This window comes from Diuraphis noxia, unplaced genomic scaffold (genome assembly GCF_037042655.1).
Source record: "Diuraphis noxia isolate RWA-SAM2 unplaced genomic scaffold, SU_Dnox_SAM2 contig0002, whole genome shotgun sequence".
NCBI lineage: Eukaryota > Metazoa > Arthropoda > Insecta > Hemiptera > Aphididae > Diuraphis > Diuraphis noxia.
Genome location: NW_028301712.1, coordinates 38652243 through 38677153, shown reverse-complemented (window position 1 = coordinate 38677153; position 24911 = coordinate 38652243). Strand labels below are relative to the sequence as shown.

The following is a 24911-nucleotide window of genomic DNA, read 5'->3' as shown; positions in this document are numbered from 1 at the left end:
ATTTATATACATTTACTCAATCGATATGAAATTACTCCGGAGAGGTCTCTGTGGGTATTTTAGCCGAAAAGTCGTTTGACTATATATATATATATATATATATATATATATATATATATATATATATATATATATATACGATATAAATAACGATGTGTATAGTTAATAGACAAATTGTATACGTTTTTTATGTATATTATATCGGATTCAAAAAAATACAAACCAAAAGAAGCTTTATACGATTTTCCATTTGAAAAGTATATGAATTCTTAAAAACTTAAAATATCAATTAGTTACGTAAAATACATTACATATGTAAAACATAAGTTTTTTATGTAATGTAACCTATACAATTTTTCAATTTTTTTTTATACAATACAACACAATAAACGAAAATTGTTTGGAGAAGTGATGTTTACGATTTATACAGCTATATTGTATAATATGTTCGATGACTCTCAATATCCAATTTATTATAAAACGCATTCAAGTGTTTCTCGTGATGATGCACATCGACATCGTATTTCTTGTCATTTTAAAGTTTTGCGTGTATACCAATCTTTGATAGAATTCGGTCGTCTTGATGAATGCGTTCTGATCGATCAGTTCAACATCGATATGTATTTAACGTATACTAAATGTTTTATGTTAACGCAATCTAGTTTTTCATTTTCATCAGATCATATTTTTCCTATGAAATTATTTATTTACGCAACATTTTCCTCACATATCTCGGTTCAGATTTAAAAAATACGTTGGTTTTATAATTTTAAATTAACATAATGTAACATAAAAATTATACCGACTAATTTTTGGCGCAACTACTCGTATAATATAATCGAAAGTAAATAATAAATAATATTATATGTTAGAGTAAATATGCTAAAGTTGTTATATTATATGTATATACCAATAATCACTTTTGATGTCTAAACTGTAGTCGACAGACTGCAACTCAAATTACATTATGATGGTTTTATGAAGTCATAATACACGTTGAAGTGTTTATAATATGTACGTGTATACATTTCAACCAGCTCCATTATGTAATTTGAATATGTCCACATAAATTAAATCAGACTTACGGTCACGATAGGATCGAGCAAAATAGCGAGCTGAACGGGAACAAAAGAACTCGTACACTGCCAATTTTAATAGGAAAATAATGTGCGCAACAGTGCACGTCATTTTTCACGTAATCTACCACGTTTGTCAAGCATCGCGTAATCCCTCGGGATTACACAGCTCTCCGTGTTCGTGTGCCAAAACCGGAGTATCGCAATTCATGAAGCATTTCGGCATTAGGGTCCTCGACGTCTCCAGCAGCAACCGTGCACAAACTTTTTATCAGAATGTACACAATTTTTTTCGTAAAATTATAAACTATGCGATTGTAATAACATAAATGTATTATGTGAGAGATTTCTTCAGCAGATAAATCATTAAGTATATTATAAATTATAATATACCCACGTGCCTATCAATCATAATATGGAATGATTGAAAACATATCTTTATATTATTATAATATTATGACTTATATATTGCAACACTTACAAAGATTATAAAATGTAATCTATTTTAAAACTAGTCCGTAAAAAATATATATGTGTATGATTTGTTATTAAAGCCGTAATAGTTGAGATTTTGAATCAGTATAATTATTAATTATATGGATAAAAATTAAAATTGTGGTAATGCACTCCTATAGGATTTTAAATTAACGGTTTTATAATATTATATATAAGTGAATTACATAAGAAAAATGGACAAACTTTCTGTTAGAAATTATAATAATGTGCGGGTACGTTCGAACTTGGATATGATTTATGAGTTTTTGGCATTTGTTATTTTTGTCCTTGGGATTAAGTCCAGTAATTGGTATTTTAATTAATTACAAAGTCCGCGAGGACAACTGTATATATTTTTGTTGATGATAAATTTCGAAAATACACTGAGTTGACAAATTAGAAAGCCCAGAACCCTGGAAATGTTGAATAGTCGGGTTTAGTTGACCTAAACGCAAGAATATGGTTGTCCATCACTTACCTGGAAGTGTAAAATGGTTCTCTCGGGTTAAATAGTACGGTACCCGTAGTCAACCGTAATCAGTCATGTCCACTATAGTAATTTGCGTTTTATTGATTATTTTAGTACAACACTACGAAACCACGTGTTTGAAATGTTTCGTTTGGAAAGTAGTGAATTATTTATACAAACTGTACAATCAAAGGACAGACTAAATTAAAAAAAAAATATATGTTTATTAACATAATTTATAAGGTGCACCTACCAACAAAAATATTCTTTGAAATGTTAAGATCAGCTTTCAATCTTAAAACATTACAGTTAATCCATTTTAGTTCGTTTAAAAGAGAGAGAACATTTTATTTCAGAAAAAAACATATATATAGTGAAATATCGATAAAAAGTAAAGTAAATTTTTTCAATAACACACTGTATAGTATATATTCGTGTCACGTAAACAAATTTTTTAGCTTCTTTGTCAAGGACCTAATAGATTCATTTTAAATTATTCATTTTTTCTTATCGAATACTCGAATACAATAACTTAATACCGTGTTTAAATAAAATTTATGTCAAAAAATCAGTTATTATATATAATATATATATATACTTCATTTACTTACCAAACCGACTTAACTTATGAAAACTGTTATGGGCCGATATTTTTGGTAAGACGAGTACAATATTGGTTGATCAGAGTTTTCAAATGTTTAATAGTCATACAAACCTAATACACCAACGACTAACATGTAGGTACATCGAACTTCATGTCCAAAAAATGTTAGACCTATAATTATCAATTGAAAAAAGTCAACCTTTCCATATTTAAGTTATATACTAACTTGAAAGTCGTCTAGTAGTCAAATATTCAGTTAAAATGAATACCCGCTTAGATCCATATTATAGACCTCGAAACTCATTAAAAAATATCAGTATTTATAAGATTCTTTTGAAGTCTTGTTATTTTTCATAGTCGTTTGTTTTGTTTTGTTGGATTTTCTAGGACGTGATTTGGGAACCGGTCAAGAACCTGAACAAATCTTTGGTGGTTCTAGAGTTTAATGGCGACGGCCGATGTAATCTGACCATTAACCACAGGGTGCTTGCGGCGTTCGCCGGTCTGCGGTCGTTCAACGTGACCGGGTTCGACCTGGTAACGATCCGGTCGCAAGGCATGCTCGCTAAGTATGCTCGCACAAACTTCACGGTGAACATCAGTCATGTCCGACAGCTGTATCTGGACACGAATGCGTTTCATCCCTACGATGGTACGGCGGAAGTGCTATTGGAGGACTGCGATGTGGTCCGGCTGGGCAGCGAAGTGGTGTTTAAGCTTCGGTCTTTCGTGTTCCGCCGGATCCGCGTTCTGGAATTGTCTAAGAATACGTTCAAGAACGCGGCCACAGGTTCATCAATCGAAAAGGTGATTGCCAAACACGTATATATAATTGGATTGATACATCATACCAAATTATCTATATTTATATAAAATCACGACAACCTTCGATAATGTTAGGTAAATCGATCACATGTACGAGTATATCAAAATACGCAGTTAATAGCATAGTTGTAAATTACCGATTTTCCTCACCACAATGATATGCTTCTATGCTATCTTATAAATTATTACCCATCCATCGGTTAAGCTCGAAGTCAACGCGTGTTACGTTTCTTGTTATTTTGCAAGCTTCCCATATATTTTTTTCACGGTGTATGTAACTGTTTATACACTTATATTGTGCATCATCTAACACGCTATGATTATAGATAAATCTGCTATTTCGCTATCCCCGTAACATCCGTTTCAATTGAAATTCGTAAAAATCATAAAATGTTATCTGATTTTGTTGAGCATACAACTATATATAGAAAACGATGATTGTATTCGTCGCTACTCTCGTCCTTTTTCCGAAAGCGGCCACCATGATGAACCGGCAGTAAAGCAGTTGAAGTTTACCGACCGAAAACTAATTTCAAAGAATTAATGTCAAACAACGACTATATAATATTAATATATTATATATTATATTAGCCCAGAAGATTTTATGACGGTATGCGACGGTTTCGCGGATATAATATAGCTTATCATGTTTATAAGAGCTTTAAAGTTTGAAATGAATTATATAATATAGAGATCATAAATTTTGTAGGTTTTTTACGGACCTAAAAGTTTAAAAAAATAATATATATATATATAACGTTGCTAACAGCACGAGAATAATGCGTTTTTAAACAAAAATATATACGTAGGTATAATGGTCGGCAATAATTTTCAGAACTCAAGTTCGTGGTGACACACGAGTGTTTTTAACAGATACACGATATAATTTCTGCGACTATTGCGGGTGCCAAGTCACTGCGGTGAACCGACACAGCTACAGATTAACGGCAGAGAAAAATTGTTGGCGCGACTTTTCCGTCCATCACACATGATAAAGACTCTCGATAACAATTACATCGGCATGGAACTCGACCGCAACGTCATATACCATATTTGATTTATGTGTTATAACCGTTTATAATATGTGTTCGTGTAGATAAACGCGTTGACTGCGATTTTCCCAATGACATTTTCTTATAACTTTGACTTGTTCCATTGTATTTTAATAGTTCATATATTATTTCGACTAAAAATTTCATATTTATTTTACCCTAAAAATTATTAATAACATTTTATCATTTAAAAATAATTGTAGGTACAGATACAATAATCCAGATAAAAATCTAATTTTTCAATCTATTTTTATCATTTATAATTCGGAAACAGATGATATTGGAAGACCTGAATTCGGAAAAATTGCCATCGTACGCATTCTGTACGTCCATCGATATGTTGTCAATTACCAATTGTACGTTCGGTACGATCGAGCGGAGAGCGTTTCCGATCAATGACATTGGCAACGCGACGCTGACCAACGTCACCGTGGACCATTTGGAGAGCGAAGCGTTCCAAAGTTCGACGCTGATCTCTAACCTGCGGATGTACAGATGCGTCATCCAGGAAATGCAGAGCGACTCTATTATGTCCGTTGTGCAGAGCATAATCATCGAACAGTCCAAGTGAGTAAAGATACAATGTATATTATAATATAAGCACCTACATAATAACTAATAAGTATATGATAATAATAGATAAATAACAGGTTTTAGACACCTATTATACGTATCTACTGGGCATAGCTACATTTCTGGGCAAATGATAATTTTGGATAATTATGACTAAAGAACGGATTTTATTGTAAATACATATTTTTACTGGAACGAGATATTTTTAATCTGATAAAAAATGTGCACGATTTAGATCATTCTTATTAAAATAAGACCAATTTTATTTTACATATTCTTACATATTTGTATAAAAATACATATATTCACATATTTTGTAAATAACTGAATATTTTGTAAATATTTGGGTATTTTTGGTTTATTTCATCAATTTACAACGACATCAAAGATTATTTGCCTTATCAGAATGACATTCACATACCCTATGGTCTAATTATTCGCTGTCGATGAAAGCCTAAAATAATAGTATTTTTAATTTTCAATGACGATAAACATTATCTACGTTCTCTAAATGGACTTACGTACTTTAAACTATAGGTATATTTTTGATGGAAAATAATAATTTAACATACATTTCTGCTAATTTTGGGTTTTTGATTCATACTATAAAACAACTAGAAACTCGAAATATGTCCTTATCAGAAAGTTTATGCATTGTTGAAAAATCACAAAACAAATTAGAAAAATGTCAAGGTCGCATATGGAATGAAATAAGAGAAAAACGTAAATATGTGATGGAAAAAAATTAAGGCCTAAAAAATTTAAAAATAATTAGAGATATACACCAAGGACTAAATCCAACAGAATTATTGGATGTCGACCCACACCACTTGATGTTGTTAACATGAAGTATGCTATCATTACGTCAGTTAATGTGGAACGTTCATTCAGTCAATATAAAAACATTTTACGACCAAATCACCACCATTTTACATTTTTAAATCTTAGAGAATATGTAGTTTCGCATTATTTTAGTAATTAGATAAGAGATAAGATTTTTATACTTACTTTCTGTTAAACGGTTATAACATACAATTTTGATGTTTTTTTACAAATTTCATTTAAAATAAGTACATATTTTGAATTTTTTATTACAATAAAATCCGTTCCCTAGCTTATGACGATAACCGTGAAATTTATAAGCATTTAATATATAATATAATACCGTCTATTTCTATACAAAAGCTTTGAAAAGAAAAAATGTTTAAGCGCCTATTTTAAATAATAATAATTATATAGTAAAATTGTTTTCTCTTTCAAGACTTACGTAAAATATGCGCATCATCGGACATGATTGAAAGTCATGATATCTAATGATTTTCAGTCACTTAGTGTCGGCATGATATTTAAAATTTAATCATTAACATGTGTTTTTAATTATTAACTGAACTCTTTTTTGATAGGATAACTCCACTATACATTTAAAGCTGATATTTTTTCTATAGAAAATGAGATGCAAAATCGTAGTGTAGTACGTACGAGCACAAAAGAAAACTGTGTTTGTATTGTAGTGTAGTATATGTTCATTTTTTAGAATTATTTACTAAACTTAACAAAACAAAAAAAATGTAATACAAGTCCTCTTAATTAACAAAACTATGTATATATTTATAGTATGGTGCGTATACTGTATATTGTATACTTACGCCTAACTACATTAACTTTAACAAACAATAATGATTGCAGAGTTATAAGACGATAAAAAACAAACAAATAAACTAGATAAATATAAAACTATTGTATTCCAAAATAATATATTTTCATCGAATTAATTTAAAAGGACATAAAATGATAAGATTTAATTGCAACGAAACAATGGGGGAAAAAAAGATTACATTTTAAATACCTTAAATACCGGGGTCTAATAAAACACATCTGTAGCTAATTAAGAATATAATTGAATAATTCTGAGTAACCGTAAAGAGCAAAAAAAATTTAAAATGTATAATATCCTGAAATTCCCTAATTATGCAATATATTCTAATGACCATTATTTTTATTTATTTTTTTGTTTTTTCAATAGCTTTCAATGAGTACATTATTATAGGATAGGTCAACAATTATAAATTAAACGTAAATATTTTAACGACCATATTTCAATAAGAATTTGGGCGTCGTCGCCAACATCACGCGTTCCTAGCGTTCTATGATTTAAAACGCACGTGTTATAAAAATCGTACACAAAAAATAAACACGTGATGTAGGCTCGTCGTACAAAAAATATAACTAGCTCATTTAAATTGCAACCTTTTTATTCGACTTTAGAGATACCGTTTTGGTGTTATCGCCACACCGCGACCTACGTTTACGTACGATTCATATTCAATTAAATATTCGCATGCATTTAAGTATAGAAATGTTGTGCGCCATTATAAGAGGGCACCTAAATATCATATGATATTATTATGCGATGATGACATGTGCTCGGCGAGAGCCGCCGAGAGGTAACTAACGTCGTATACTCGTATCATAAATTAATATTATATATATTATTATCGTCACGCGTTCAAATCGATTTAAATTGCACGTTTATAATGATTTGGCGACAATATACTACCTACCAAACGTCATCGTATGTAATCAAATTGAATTAACCGCATGCCGATGCATTCGCATTATGTTATTATACCTACTGTTATTTTGAACGAAACCGCCGACCGACGTACTGCGGTTTGGCCTTTACGACGTGTGTTTTACCTAATAGTTATTTGGCATTTCGACCGATGCGCGTGGACAACTTTATACTACAAAAGCACGCCATATACATGATATCATATTTTAATATATATATGTCGAACCGGAATAATTGACACGGCTCTTGTCTTGACTCCGGCAGCGAAACGCATTATTAAACACGTCATCACCGTTACACATAATGCGTATAATATATAGGCACAAATCATAGGACGCTTTTCTCCCGAATTCTAGTGATTGTTGGCTTCCCCGTGAATCCAATTTGGGCAATACGATTATCACGTTATAATATTGCCTTGTACCTACCTACCGACGACGTGTATAGTCATTTGAATACAACAATTTCAATTTACCTTACTATAATGGATATATGTATAGGACACCCGTTGTTTTTAACAATGGTGCACATCGCAAAAGTCCTTTTTTTTATTTTTTTAAATAACTACATATATATCGACTTTTCATCGTTCACCTTGATCTCAATATTTATTATTCTATTATTGTATAATTTAAATTTATATATATCGTTTCTTTTTAGTGGTATAGATTCGGCGAACGGTGTGCATTCATTCTTTAAAACGCACGTGAACCCGCCGGAAGACATTCAAAAACTGAATTTCTCACAAAATTTTACACTCGGCTTAGCTGTATAGTGGCGTTCCACCGTGAAAAACTATATTTTGCCATTATTTCGGTCTGTCCGCGACGACGAGATAAAAGTACACATTATTAAGCATTCTTATATATAATTTTTTTTTTCGTCATCCTTTCTTTATTTATTTCTCTTTTTTTCCCCCATTCTTTAATTCAACAACGTCACGGGACAATAAAAACTAAGTAGCAACTTTTTAATTTAAAAACCGAGCTGTAGGGTACAACTGTTGTGCGGTGGAATAAATGAGACGAATTCCACGACTGTTTTCGTCCTCGTCGTCGTCGTTACATGCAGAGTCAACAAATAACACTACATTTTTCAACTCGGTGGCATGTACGCTATGACGGTAGAACCTTTGCTCGAAACGTTAACGTGGGACAACCGAATGCCAATTTTCCTTATAATATATTATATATAATGTCGTCCCGAATCCCACGTGGCTTTCAAAAAAATATTGAAACTCTTCCTTCTACTGAAAACCATTCTCGACAACGAAATTGTTTTAAACTGTATACCTGCGTTGTACAGTAAATTATAAAATTTACTGGCTTGATTCTATGTTTGATTTGTCTCGTCTGCATTACTCGTTATACGAGCGTCCTCGTTCTTGACCTGTCACTGAACTGTGATAACAAAAAAGTCGTTTTGATTTCTAGCCATATTATGATATGATGTATCGCGTTTTCACATACTGACGATTGGCATATTAATACATCCGCTTATTTTGTGCAGTATGATTTCAATACACATCGTATCATCACACTGCCTACAATCGCTATAGTGTCCAATCCGATGAAAAAATATTGTACACTGATCCGGACAATGTTTGTGTATCATAGATATTTATAAGCTAGGTATGTATATTCGTGCGTATGTTAATATACGTGATATAATGTTTAAATATAATAGCGCTATAACAGGAAATTCATAGGTAAAACCAATATTTGTTCAAATGTGCCTATTACGCTTAAAAGCAACTTGAATGTGTATATGTGCGGAACTGCTTAAGTTTAGTGAACTATAAGGGTTTGAATTCTGAACAGAACCACGCAAGTTTGATTATCCTCGATTCGCGTTGTACTTACCTACGATAAGAAATTTCAAATCCTTTACCAAACTAAATATAAAGTAAGGGCAAAACGAGATTTAATAAGAATTGCATAAGGTCGTAACAGTAAAAATTTCATCTGGGGTCACAGATGTTCACTTATTTTTATATGGAAAACACACACAATATACATATTAAGTATATGTAACATTGCATACAGGTATAATCTATGGTATAATGATCGAAATAATTTCATCGATTACCTCCAAAAATTAAATAGAACGGTATTTGCAGTCTCTAGTTATATACTCATAATATCACTTCGTGGTCACCAATGCCGACGTCGGCCTATAGTGATTATTCGTACTATTATTTTATTATATTAAAAACTAAAATAAATCATTTGGAATTCTGTTGTCATAATAAATAATAACGAACAGTATTAATTCGTAATCGACTGCTCAAGTCAGGATTTTTATTAATTACGGGCACCGAAACACAAGATCCTTATTGGGGCCCAATTTTAAACTCTAACCATTCACATCACTTCCAAAAAAAATTTGACTACTACCCTCATTTATAGATCAATAATGGGTGAATATTATGTTTAAAAGAATATACAGAAATGAGATGAGATACCTTGGTGTTCCACAACGATATAATCTAAGTTAAAATAACATAATATTATTTCATTCAAATCACCACGTAATATAAATATGTAAATTTATATTATTAAATTGACGTCTAAAATTAGAATTACTGTATCGACCATAATATAGACTGAATTTGAATTTAAGAACCAGAACCGGAAAATTGTTTGTTACACGATTGTACCGAACCACATGAAATAATTACAATATACAATGACCGAAAAAAAAAAACTCCGGCCATAGTACTATCCGGTCCAGTCCAGGCTGGTCTAGACCAGACTATGTTGAGCTCTAAATTAGAGCTATTCGCATTACATAATCAAACAATATGCGGTGGCAATCATGTTATTGTTTATTTGTGAAACACGCGTATTATGTAATCATTTTTGACGTTTCCACTATGAGAGATTGCAACTAAAATGACTAAATAACATGAACTCGATTCAACTATAGGTAGATCGGCACGTTTACAGTTGAAATTAGATTATAACAAACATAAATCATAATAATAGCGTATTATCTAGATCCAAAGCGACGACGATTCCGAAGCAGACGTCAACGCGCAAAAAATTGTATAATAATATTATAATGTCGTTACGTTATTGTGTTTCATCCACGCTTCATGCCACTCGATCAATGACAAAATGTTATTTACGTATTATTATTTATATATGTAGGTAGTAAACTTGCACTTCAGCAATGAAATAATAGGCCAAATCACACCAAAGTCGTTTATTATGAATTCCTCAAAAATCCACAAGAAACATTGATTGACGCAAACATGTGTCGTCAAACGTTATTTAAAACTAAAGCATATTAGGAAATAACCAAAGAAAACTATATACATATACCTATAGATATTTTTTTTAAATATATTGTAAAATGCTTGTCTGATTCTTTTTATTCAGAAATACATTATTCGAATGGTATATTATTATGCTATATGAATATATGATAGTTTGGTCCATCGTTATAATTTTCAGTCCTAAACCGAAAATTTTAATGCCGCTTTTTTCACCAATATTTTTTTAATTTTGCCGTCTTCGGTGTATTTAAAATTATATGCCACCCTTAAGCAACGCATGATTTGCCTGTGCTCCAGCAAAGCCTGAACTAAGGATCGATTGGGCCCTGGGACACTATATACAGCTCTTAGTTGGCCCCTTTTCAACTTTGACTTCAAAAAATTGTATCACTACATTTTTATAACTGTATATAATTGTATAATCGTGTACAATTATAAATAATAAACACTATAATTTATTCATAAAATGTTCACAACTTAAATTGTATTAGCGTCATCAGATCGTTATTAATTATTAGAATTAGAAAATAAATTTAATATTTATCATATCATTTAGTAATTATTCGTGATATAAGAATATTCTTTATTTTTTTAATTACCACCTAAACTACTAAAATATTATATTTAAAAAAAAATATATATTTTGAATGCATTAAAAATAAAAATAAATAATTAGTTCAGGGATAAATATGGGACCCTAAAATCAATGGTCTCTAAAATCGTGCCTCTCCTGGACCCACCTTAATCTTCTAGCGACAGGCCTGATTATAGGATCTTTATGCGTTAGTTGTTAATTATGCATTGTTCCTCAACCTTTCGGTGTTGTGACCCCTAAAATAAGTCAAAAATAAAGAGTCACTTCACGACCTCCTTGTAACAGACAGTACACTATATTATGACTTTATGAGACAAATAACTAGCATGTTATGGGATGAATAAATTATAAATTAATAAGAATAATACAATATTAAGTTATAGTTGTAATTATTTAACAAATTCAAACAACTTTTTAAATCAAATTATAAAAAAAAAATTAAATAATTGATATATATAAATATATAAGTATTTAGTTCTTGTCATTGTCTATGGAATCAGGACCCCCAATTCAAGAAAAGATGGTATAAAGTGATCAAATAATTTAATGATAAGTGCCTAGTTTCTCAAGAGAAGCCGTGATTTGAATTTTTAAACATATAGTTTTTACCATGAAATATTAGTAAGACCCTGCCGTTTTTTACCAACCTTTATATCATGCACGAGGGTTTTAAGTTCCAAATGCAGTGATTTATATCAACATAATATTTATATATATTACCATAAGTACTTAATCCAGTCCAATGTTCAGTTGCCCAAAATATTGACTATTTCCGACAATTTAATATCAACCATGATTTCAATGATAAACTATAAAGAAATGCGCAAACATGACAACCAGGGGGGGGGGCAGTTAGTACGATTTTTTTTGCGAGAGTTACAACCCAGATCCATCTGCCACCCTCGACCGCATAAAAAAGGTCGTCGACCTATGTCCGATGTCCCCTAACCGTGGAAATTCCGTCGCCTGTGGTCGGAGAAACTAATTCCTCTGGCCCGCCGAGTAAACAATTTACATATATGCAACCGTATTTTAACGCGTTTCGGCGATTCGTAAATCGTAACGAATATGTTAGTCGGCCGTCGTAAATTTATTTGTATGTCGCAACGATATAATTTTCTTATGAAATAAATTCTCCAGACATGCAATTATATTATGCTTGTATTAACATTACATTGTTATATTTTATTATTATATTATTTCTAAGGTCGTCTATTCGTTACAGTTCGTAAAAAGAAACACATTTGTTATATTTTATTGCGACATTCATCGATGTTATGCTCGTACTATTACACTATTACAGTACCTAAGTTATAAATACATAGAATAGATTATATTATTATAATATATAATATAATATTATTTTTTTCAAACAAACATGATGTGCATCAATTGTTTGGAATTTTATTAAATGTTGACCGTTATAGGATTTTGGTTATTATTATTATTTTATCGTTACATTTTAATTACAGGCAATCTAATTCGCGAACAAGATTAGAATGCTACTGAGAAATTTAATAAATGGCGAAAATATTATAATATAATAACATTGTTTTCAAATCACGTGCACTGGTTTGCATAATGTGCATTGAATGATTATATGTATTATGTATAATAATCGAGACCTCCGATTAAATGGAAATTATAATAAATAATCTTAGATCGGCCATTCAATAATTACACATGGAATAGCGTTGTGCAAATAAATCTCGTCTACGCACAACTTGTTCGACGGTCGATAATATGGTCTCAGCTGTATAATACTAATAATAATAATGTGCATTATATGTACGCGTATATACAATCGTATTAGTGGATTGTTATTAAAATAATAAAAGACGACATAATGATATATTAAACATTTATAATATTACTATACCTATACCGAATTATTGTGTGGTATTTTTTTTTCATACATATTCGACGTAATCGAGTTTAACTGAATGGGTTAGCTTCGTAAAAAAAGAATTTCGATCAAACCACGGGCGATGCACTGCAGCAATACATTAATTTAATAATATTCGTAAAACCTCCGGGGACGGAGAAAAAACGGTAATTGAAAAAAAATACGTATAGGTACCTATATAATGTAGGTATACTCGTGGTTTAAACCGAACATATATCATCACAACGTTCTCTTTCCAATTTAGCTGGGATCGAAATTGGGGCGATAAATTTTGGTCCTATTGTGGGAGGGGGGAGGCAGTTGTAGTGTTTTATGTCCTCCTGTGTGCAGGCAAATGAGTGATGTGCCCTGTGGCTGTGTAGACATGTACGGTTGTTGGGGCGTAGAGACAGAGAGAGACAGTGAGAGAGGGAGAAAGCAGCACCACATATCAAAACCATAATTTTTCGGCACGTCGATTCATGACAGATTAAAAGGGAGGAAAAAGGGTGCCAACAAAAAAATACCATTCGAACAAAAAGAAAAACATCGGCTAGTAGTAATAGTAGTCGCAGTCGTCGCCATAAAATATATCGTCGTCTGGGCGGCAAAGGGTCTATACTTTTCCAGACGACACCATTATAGGCTATTCGCGCACTATCACTACGACACTAAAATATAATATACTGAAGCTCGGTGGTCCGTTAAAGCGGTCATACTTTGAATATACAATATTCATCATTTATACGACACGATTAAATGCGTGCCAGTACCGGTGAGTGATAGATGACGGTTAGCGGACCTGGTCGTTAAATCACACACACCACTCATGATATGCATATATAGGTGAATATTAATTAGGCGCGGTCGCGTCGGAGAGAGTTTATATACATATAAAGTTTGTGGGGGTGACTTTTCGGACGAAATGGAAACGGATATAAACCAACGTAAAAAATATATATAGGTGCACATTATATACGGCACATTATTTACTTGTCCCTGCGGTTTTCCACGCAGTACCTATAATATGTTATGAATAACATAAAAACATTGGTATTATACAAGAAAATATAATAAATAATACGAACCCGTGAATCGCGTCACGCATTTCGTCAAAAATAATTTCTATAATAGAGGCCTCCGTGAAAAATATAATCAACAATAATCATTTATTACGTGCGGACGATGGCGTATTTCTCACACAAATAATATTATAATATAATAAACACTCTTTTCGTTCAGCTCGTACGTCGCTGCTTACTCATTACTGCGGCGGTGCGCAAAAAAAGTTTTTTAACTTCCCCACTTCTCGCAAACAGTAAGTGCGTCAACGTGTATCAAATATAAGTACTCCATGCTCTTATATAGTGGCTGTGTATGTTTAATAAAATAAAAATTATAAATGTGTGCGCTACGAGTAGTAGTAGGCTTTCTGATGGTATTTGACGTGTATGTGTGTGTGTGCGTGCGTTTTTGGAAAGCAATTTTTGCAAAGCACCCGTATACAACATAAAGTTATATATGTGTGTGTGTGTGTGTAATATACCTATAGCTGCAGCTGGTACTTTCAGATACACCCACCTGTCCTCCAATCAACTTACCACATGTGCGTAGTGGTGGGGGGGGGGGGGGGGGGGGGGTTAGTCGAAACGCTGGTAGGCACGTCATAACAATTGAAGAGACACCGTAAAAACGTCAAGATTTTTGATGAGCACTTATGTCCCTAGCGGTTACGCCATACATAGTTCAACATATTATATAGTACCTATATACAGCGCATTGGCCCTGGAAAAACCACTCGGCGGTGTAAAGTACAGTAAATGGATATGGAGGGAACTGGAAAAAGAAAATATATACAAGTAGCATGCCTATAGATATTTATATATTGTATTATATATATATATATATCGAGTGTACGCTGGGATTTCAAAAATTGTGTTTTTTTTTTGTTTTGTCCGTTTGTTTGTTTTTGAAACGTTATCATATCGCCGCCCCTTGGGCCGTCAGTTATATGCACTATAAAATACATTATTTATATATATTATATTGTGACTGTACAGTGAGACGCGGTGTTTTCACGTTTATTCCCATAAGGTTACGTAAAGCACACGGTGGCTTACCCTGTATATATATAGTCTTTATTCAGCATCTACTCCGTGTGTTTAATGCACTATCGTTTGGTGCGAAAACAATACGATGTTTTATTTTTATTAACGATTTTAAAAATATACAACTAGGTACTATATTATATTATTTACGATTCTGAAATAATCGTAAAATGGATTTACGAGGATTTTTACTTTTTTCACCTGAAATGTACTTTTTAGTCGCGTCTATCTAGTGATTGCGTTTTCATTAAAAATTCATCACCACGGATACGACGACATAATATTACTCGTGTACGCGGTTCTCCGTGATAAGGGTTAAATAAATCTGTCTGAAATTAAAGCTGACGTCACTTTTCCAATTGGCACGGCTTGTCTCGTCGCCAGAACTTCTTCTCAAAACTGCTACTAAGCCGTATATATTGACGTAGTGATTTATTTTCGGTTTTGTCAGTATATCTACCTCTCCGCACATATAAAATACAATTATGGAGACGTGTAATCTATAATCGGTTTTATCGATCATTTTCAAATCTTAAATATTATTATTATATTTTCAATCCGGATGATTTTATATATATATATATATATATATATATATCAGTTTATAACATACCCGGGAAATCAGCTGAATCGGATCGCTTCCATTATTCATATACCTAATAATAAACCATTTTGTGATTTCTTAATAGAGTCGCTACGTGTGAAAAAATAATTCCACTTTCTATTCGACGGCGGATCTTAACTCGACGATCGATATATTTTCTGTTAGTGCAGTAGCTAATATTTTTGAACGAATTTTACGTTATACAGTCTACAAAGTCCTTATCGGTATACCCCGAGGGCGTACCTACATCATATTTTTCGTCGGTCGCAGGTTATTCAAACTGTGGTGCCTGACTCTATATATTTCTCGACACTAACATTATCTCGTGATTATATAAATATACTATATTATATAAATTATGCAGTGTGTATTACGCGGAGGCGGAGCACATAATCATAGTTTTTGTTTTCGAAACTTTTATTTCCGCTCGAATATCTGCAAGTCGTCATCTTGGTTTACGCGCTCGCCGCCGCCGCGTGCACTGTAGCACACATCTATACACACAACACACAACGATATTAAAATATTCTATATACGACAATCTCGTTCCCGGACAAACTTTGAACAACTCTGAAATGTATAATAATATAATAGGGGCAGGTACTTATAGCGGTGCCGTCTACGACGACAGAACTATCGGTGAGACACTCCCCCCTCCCCCCCACGAGTCCCGGACCTGCACCACTGTATATATGGTGTAAGCGGCGCGTGTTTTGGGCGGACTCGTTTTTTACCCACATTTATTATAATACAATCAAACCACGAGTAATCCATTATACGCGACAAGAATCTAAAATGTTTTCTTAACGAGATATTCGCTTTCGAGTCGCCGAGCGTCCCCCCTCCTCCGTAAAAGTGCATTAGATAAGACGTGCATTATATCACTGTTTTTATCATCATTATTATTAGTATTTATACGCACACGCGCGTGGACTGCTGATAAATTATTTTAAAGCGTTCCGGCGTAAGACGTCTCTCGTTCTACATTATTTTTCCTCCCCCAAGTCAGCGTTATCGCGGCAGACGCACTTATCGGACTCTCTACATATTTATAGATATCCTCACGCGTACAGGTTTGTTATATTAAGTGTACGATTCAGGGATCGGAAGTTATAGCGTTCGTATTTATTCCTATCAGCGGCTAACCTTAAAAGCTAAGACAATCTAAGCAATTTTTGTATATACATTTTTTTTTAATGCTTCCTATGTTATTTATTTATACTTCTAAACGCTACAACTAGAGTATGATTATGAAATATTTCAAAGTAGATACTTTCACCCTTCTTAAAATATTTCAATAAAATATTGAAAAATATATTTTTAAATTTTGTTTTCTGGTATGTTTCATAAAATCATCACTTGATTTTCAAACTGATTAGTGATATAATTCTATATCATAAATTTGAAGATATACATTATGCGATAGATTTACATTTTTTTATGTAATGTTTCTATAACATTTAACTAAGTAAAGATGTTTACTGCATGTATCCCCTCCAATGGTTTTAAATTAAAATTTGGCTTTTACATAATTCTGTAAATAATATGTCACTGGCAAAATATCGAAAAATATAAAACATACTTAAAAATAAAATTATCTAAGCTAATTAAGCTGCAAAATTATATTGAATTTAATATTTTAAATGCATACGGACTTAGTGATAGGTAATTCATTTTATATTCATAAAACTCCCGTGCACCATCCGGTTATATGAGGGAAATTGCATGTGTGCGAATAGAGAACGATAAGATCGAATTAAAACGACAGCCAGCAAATGGTCGCCGTCGTTACGGTTATGGGAATGAGTTTACACCGTATAACGTGTACAAAACGTATGTATACATTTCGGGGCTATACCTCTTTAATTGCGGATGAGGACAAAGGGGAGTATACCGGAAAAACGCGTTTTCGAAAGTATCGTTTTCGGGGCATTATACGTATATAAGTATAATAATACGAGCACGCTTTTACCGTTACTTGCGGAAAATTGTAGCCGTACCACTCAGCCTTAGCTCTTCCAGCTGTTCCTGTATATAAATGGATGTGCAGAGTTTCGTTGATTCCATTTCAAACGAAATCCGACGAATTCACTCTCGCACAGTTGACTGGAGCTTCGTGCGGTGCGCTTTCCTCCGCTGTTATTGAATCCACTCACTTTCGCAAACGATTCCATTAATCATTATTCATGCTCTATCGACGAGTTGGCGTACGTTTTACAACAGTGTACACTTTATGTAATTCCCGTTCGAGCTAGGATCTCGGAGAGCCACCCGCGGTCTATCAATAATCAGTAGTCGCCCGCCATAACCACCACCACACCGATGGTCGGTCATTACTATACATACTCAAAACGCGGCGTCGTACGTAGAACTATATATACACGAATAAAATACGTTATGTTGTGTCTAAAACGTTTATCGCCTCAAAACTATTTACTAAAACTCCTGTTTTTTGTATGTATAAAATACATACAGTCACACAGGGAGAGAGTGAGAGAGAGAGAGAGAGTACCTATTGTATTGTATGTAACTTAACAATTATTTTACAGTATGTCAGTGCACTATTTGTTATTTTCTTTCTGGCTCTCGCGAATCGTAAACAAAACTTATTTACGCAGAATAATTTTTTTTTTTTTATGTTTTCGAATAATCTTATAGGAAAGACAGACATTATAAAATCGATTGAGAATATTTTGAAGACATGCCTAATCGAATCATCTAAATATTGTCTCACAACAATTTAAATATAATTTATATTTGCAAAATTTTATTTTTATTTTGAATTTCAAATATTAAAACAAATAAAAATAAAATACAAAACTGATATGTTATACCTTCAAAAATATTATGATTAATAATTTTTATAACAAGAAACTATACCTTAAGGTTACTCAAGAATCATAAAAACTATGTTTGCACGTTAGTCTGAGAGAAAAAACATACGCTGACATTATTTAAAAAAAATTTCAAAACATTACTTTATTCAATGTTTGTACAGTATTTTGTTTTTCAACTATTATATGATATAAAAACTAAATTTGCTAATAAAAGCTGTTATTTTTCATAAAATTAAATCTTACATCATGTATTAAGTAATAATAGTGATATATATTTAAATGTTATAGACTTATTTAATAATGAAAATTACGTTGTCCGACGAATTGAGATAATCATAAAGTTGTGTACATTTATCAATTCCGTAAACTTTATACACGCATTTTATGTTTATAAATTATAAAAGTAGGTAATGGTTATACGAATTAGTCAGCAAATAATGTGTTCTTTAAAGACATAAATTTGTATTTCAAAACTTTCAATAACTATGCAACACAAAGATAACAACGTACTTCAGATATTTATTTAAGTAAAATTTATTACATCTTAATATGCTACGGGTACTTTTTTCTCAGACTATGCATATATACATATTAATATATTATTTTAACTAGTATATATACATAAAGATTAATGGCATCGTTCACAAATATTATTTCAATAATGCAAATTTGTGTTTCATAATAATAATAATTTATTACATTCTATATATTTGTTTTTGATAATGATTTCTAATAAAAAAAAAAAAAACATTGGCACGCCGATACCAATAGAAAATGGTTGTATATATTAACGCTTACTAATATTTAATCGATTTATACACCTTTTTTTAATAAATCTCTTCAAACACGACACGTGCAGTTGGTTGCAAACCAAGACTTTATTGGATGGTGGTCAAAAAAGTTTTCTCGATACGTGTACACGCATAAGTAGGTATCTACGATCTCTCTACCACTGTCTTTGAAATATTTTCCTTTTTTCATATCACTGTATGGTTTGCTTTTAACGGGTATATGTCAAGAGTGTCTATCAACAGACTTCGCAGAGTGCGCGTATAATCTACGATTTTTGTCAACAACAATGGACGTGTATACGCACACAGTTCGCTCTTTATACATTCTTTTATTTATTTTGTACCGCATTAATTTTGTACACGGTTAATGGAAAATCAAGTGTTCGACTATGTTATTACTACCAACGTAGCTGCTACCACTGCATAATACACTTTAGGCACTAGAAGAGTTGTTTCAGTAATTGTATCATCACTACTCGAGTGATAGAGGGGCTGTGGGAAAACGCACGTATACAAAATATATAAAAATGACAAATCTACTTGAGCTAAAAAACTCAATGGTCTTTGAACAACTGATAAACACTCGGTATGCGCTCGTACACAAACATTAATTATAATTTTTCGCCAAATAGTATTTTCACGATAAAAAAAATGTCGAGAAGTTACGAATTGCGTTGATGTAATAGTCATGTAAAAAAAAAAAAAAAAACAAAAAACGAAAACGTATATTATATAATAATGTTGAGTAGTGCTGCGCGTGTGGTTACTCGATTACAAAATAATAATAAAACAACTACCTCGAGTGCAAAATAAAACAATATATTATTAGGTATGTAGACATATTATACCCACGAATATACCTACACAGGCTGACCTATATATATATAATATTATATAAAACAAGGCGATTAATCTGTCACAACCAGAAAACTATAACGAACGACCGCCGGAAATTATCCCCCTCCCCACCCCCGTCACAAATCTAGATCCGCACAAATGATATCGGGTACCTGCGGAGCAATTATAGCGTCCAATCACTCCGTGCGCGTTTCTAATGATAAATCTGTACGACGAGCGCCACTTAATATCATCGTTTTTCTTCGTTCCAGGTTCGGATCGGTGCAAACGTCGGCCGTGGCGGTGGCCACACAGCTCGAGTTGTATGGCAACAGTTTCACGCGGGTGGCCAGCCGTGGGTTCGTGCTGCACAACTTTCACGTGTTGCTGGTGCACGGCAACACGTTCGAAGAGATCGAGGCCGAGGCGTTTTACGAGACGATCGCATCCAGCCCGGAAACGAGGTCCACCACGCAGGCGACGTTGCGCGTCTGCGACAACAGTTTCCTGCAGTCTTCGGCTAACGGAAAGTGGTCACCACCGATTCGGCTGCAGAGGGCCGCGTCCGAGACGAACATCACCGGGAACATGTTCGTCGGGCCGTGTGGCTGCGGCCCATGGCAATTCGTAGCCGTGGCCAACAGCACCGCGGCCGACGACAATGACGACGACGGCGACGATTACGGCGACACCGAGTTCACCGACCTCAACTATTGCCGGGTGAACGTGGTGGGAGCGGAGTGTGCCAACCTGACGGCCGTGGACGTTGACCGCATGCGAATTTCGGAGTTCGCGGTGGCGGCCGGATGCGACCAGGATGACGGGTCGACGTTCAACTGGTGTGTCCGGAACCGGTTGGCCGCGGTGAAAACTGTTGGCACTGGCCGTTTTCCACCGATCGACTTTCTGTCACCGACCGCGGAACGAGGAGTCATCACCACGGTGGTGCTGTTGGTGCTGTGCGGTTTCGGTGCAGTGTGCGCGGTAAGCGCCGTCACATGGCTCAACGCCCGAGGCTATTTCATAAAGCTCCGGTCACTGCTCACCCCGAATTCCCACGGTAGCGGTGGCGGCGCCGGTACGGCGTGCAGGACTATTTCAGCGCACTCGCTGTCCCGAATGTCCGTGCACGAGTACGCGGAACTGCAACGGCTCAAATTGGGCGGTGGCAGTTGTGGTAGCGACGTTGGCGCAGTGAGGGTGATCGTGTACCAAGACAAGGGCACGCAGACGGTTCCGGAAGAGCTGACGCACGAGATGTTGCAGAACTTGCGCGACAAACTGGACGACCCGAACGACTATGCCGAGGCGCGAGGCATAATCGAACACCTTTACGACCTGATCCGAGTAGAGGAGACTTGCTGCGGTGACAGCGGCGTCGGCGGCTGGTACTCGCCCGTCGGAGAAAGGCTGGATGACATGACGTCCACCGTCATGACCAAGGCGGTGACCGCGGACGACGGGCTGCCACGGGACGTCAAATCGGTTGGCACGGGTGCGCCATCCCTGGACAGACTACGGACGCCCAGGATCAATATGGCCGGCGCGGCAGGACAACACGCTCGCCGGCCGCAACCACCGCCGTCTCCGTCGCCGTCAGTCAACAGTGATTACGTGGACCCAGTGGACTTGTTGTACGGTGGTGTAGGTAATGTGCGCGACGACGAATCGTACACGGACATCTACTGCGAATTGACCGACTTGCGATCGACCGCGGAAGAACGTCCGCCGCCACCGGAACCGCCTCAGCAACCCCCGCCGGTGCCCGACAAACCTATTCCCGTTTGAAAGTCCATTGCTACCAATCACATTCTCGTCGGCATTCAACTACAAACCTATACTATTCCTATCGATCGATTTCGTCGGCTTCAGTCGTTTCTCGTTTTCGTATGGGCGATTTACATACGATAAAAATTATTTTGTATCATCGAATGGATGTTTTTTTTTTTTTTATAATTTTTCTTACCTAGCCAACCCCGCACAGTCGCCAAAATCCATCTGGCGAAATATATTAAAGAAAGATACTCGCCCCGAGAAATGCGTTATTTTGTACAAACCTATTATTATTAATATTATTGCTATGATTATTATTATTATTATTATTATCATTATTATTATTATAGCGTGTCCACAGTTTATATGTATATCTGTTTAAAATATTTACAATTACATCACGATATTTTATGTGATGCTTATTATTCTATCCTGTTTCAGTTTTTTTTTTTTTTTTATTGTTGTTTTACGTGTCATGTATATAACTGAATGGTTATTTTTATTGTGAACTGTCTCTTATATATCCAAATACATGAGAGATTCTATATATTCTATATATATTTGTATATATTTTTTTTTAATTTCAAAATAATTACTATCATACGAGTAGTTAATCATAAAAAAATGCAAAATAGTATCATTCTTAAACGTTTAAATTAAATTATTAAAAATTTCCCATACCCCCACTTTAATCACCCAATACCACAATATTGTCCAGTTCACGATAAAAAGTAATTCTTAATAATATATTATATAAATAATAAATGTGTACATACATTAAATTTAATACACATAACTTACAAACAATATAATTTAAAAGATATAAATGAAATTATAAAAATGTATAAAACAATGATTGTGATTTATTTTTAATGAAAATAAAAAAAAAATATGAAAAATGAAGAAATAATGTTGTGTATTTGTTTTCTCAACACAGACAATGACGTTTCGAGTCGTTCTCGCGCGAGCGAGTTTAATTAAAACCGGGTTTGACAGGACCAAGTGACGTTCATTAAAAAGCACTTCCCAAAAACGAGACTGGCAACAGTCACACAGCTGCCGTTTGGATAATGCACGACACGCCGGATGCGTTGGACTTAAGGAAAATAAGAAATACGAAGTGCGAAACAGGCACGGACAAGACAATATTATATACAGTCGGAGAAACAGAGCAGTTTAATATCGTAATGTCGTATGAACCAAATACAATAAAGTATTAGGTTGGAGCTAACCAAAGGCCACGATGTGCTACTACTTAGCAAAACTATCTGCTTTAAATTTTTTTTTTTTTTAATGGCGAGAGTGACTTAATTTCGATCCCAAAGGTTCAAGAGCATTATAATTATTGATATACACATCGCAAATAATTTGTATAGTGCAACACTCTGCGCATCGAAACTTATGACGGATCGCTCTGTATATTAAATTATGGTGATTTTGTGTAAGAAATGCAGGTAACAACAATAAGAGCAGACTTTCACTACTCTTGACACTTTGTTACAGAAAAGCGTCCAAATAAAGTGACAAAAGGAAAACGCGCATTTCGAATACATAAAATATTACGTACCTTATAATATGAAACCTATTTAAAGCACAATAACGTATATTACAAGCTTATTGTATACAAATATCTTTCGGATCAACCCTACGCACCCACCTACCAATCTTACGGGTAAGCGCAAAATAATAATTTTTGAATTCCTGTTCGACATAATTCAAATGATATACGTGTGCAATATACATCATACAAGGTTATTTTGAAAAACAGCAAAATATGTTGTTTGAAGTATATAATACATCTCTGTGTGTGTGTGTGTGTGTGTGTGTGTGTGTGTGTGTGTGTGTGTGTGTGTGTGTGTGTGTGTGTGTGTGTGTGTGTGTGTGTGTGTGTGTGTGTGTGTGTGTGTGTGTGTGTGTGTGTGTGTGTGTGTGTGTGTGTGTGTGTGTGTGTGTGTGTGTGTGTGTGTGTGTGTGTGTGTGTGTGTGTGTGTGTGTGTGTGTGTGTGTGTGTGTGTGTGTGTGTGTGTGTGTGTGTGTGTGTGTGTGTGTGTGTGTGTGTGTGTGTGTGTGTGTGTGTGTGTGTGTGTGTGTGTGTGTGTGTGTGTGTGTGTGTGTGTGTGTGTGTGTGTGTGTGTGTGTGTGTGTGTGTGTGTGTGTGTGTGTGTGTGTGTGTGTGTGTGTGTGTGTGTGTGTGTGTGTGTGTGTGTGTGTGTGTGTGTGTGTGTGTGTGTTTTGTCCATGCAGCGTCCTTGCAAGCTTTGGTTGCAGCAGAGTTCACAATCCTGAATGTTCCCATTTGCGAATGTGATGTAATTCGAATTCAAGCGCGCGATTATATTATTCACTGGAATTCGTTGCTGGAAAGCTTTTATATCATATATTCGAAATAATATTTTCCCGTCCGTTTCTTTGAACTTTTGTATGATTTATGCATTCAAAATAAAAATAAAATCATTTCATAAAGAATGATAAATAATTTTCGAAACACGCGGCTACTCGCTGCAAGACTCTTGAATGTTAAATAAATGAATTTTC

At 34.3% G+C, this 24911-nt stretch overlaps 2 protein-coding genes across 3 annotated transcripts in view; one reads left to right on the top strand and one right to left on the bottom strand.

Annotated features, from left to right (window-relative positions):
• The window catches only part of LOC107162670 (uncharacterized), a 125143-nt gene extending 101868 nt beyond the window's left edge, over positions 1–23275 (top strand). Inside the window, exons 2-4 of the mRNA XM_015509674.2 lie at positions 3032–3451; positions 4796–5088; positions 20876–23275. Coding sequence (XP_015365160.1) covers positions 3032–3451; positions 4796–5088; positions 20876–22391 — 2229 coding nt within the window. The 3' untranslated portion in view covers positions 22392–23275. The remainder of the gene's footprint in view (positions 1–3031; positions 3452–4795; positions 5089–20875) is intronic.
• Positions 1–24911, bottom strand: part of hiw (MYC binding protein highwire) — a 302801-nt gene that overhangs the window by 173980 nt on the left and 103910 nt on the right. The gene's annotated exons all lie outside the window — the stretch shown is intronic.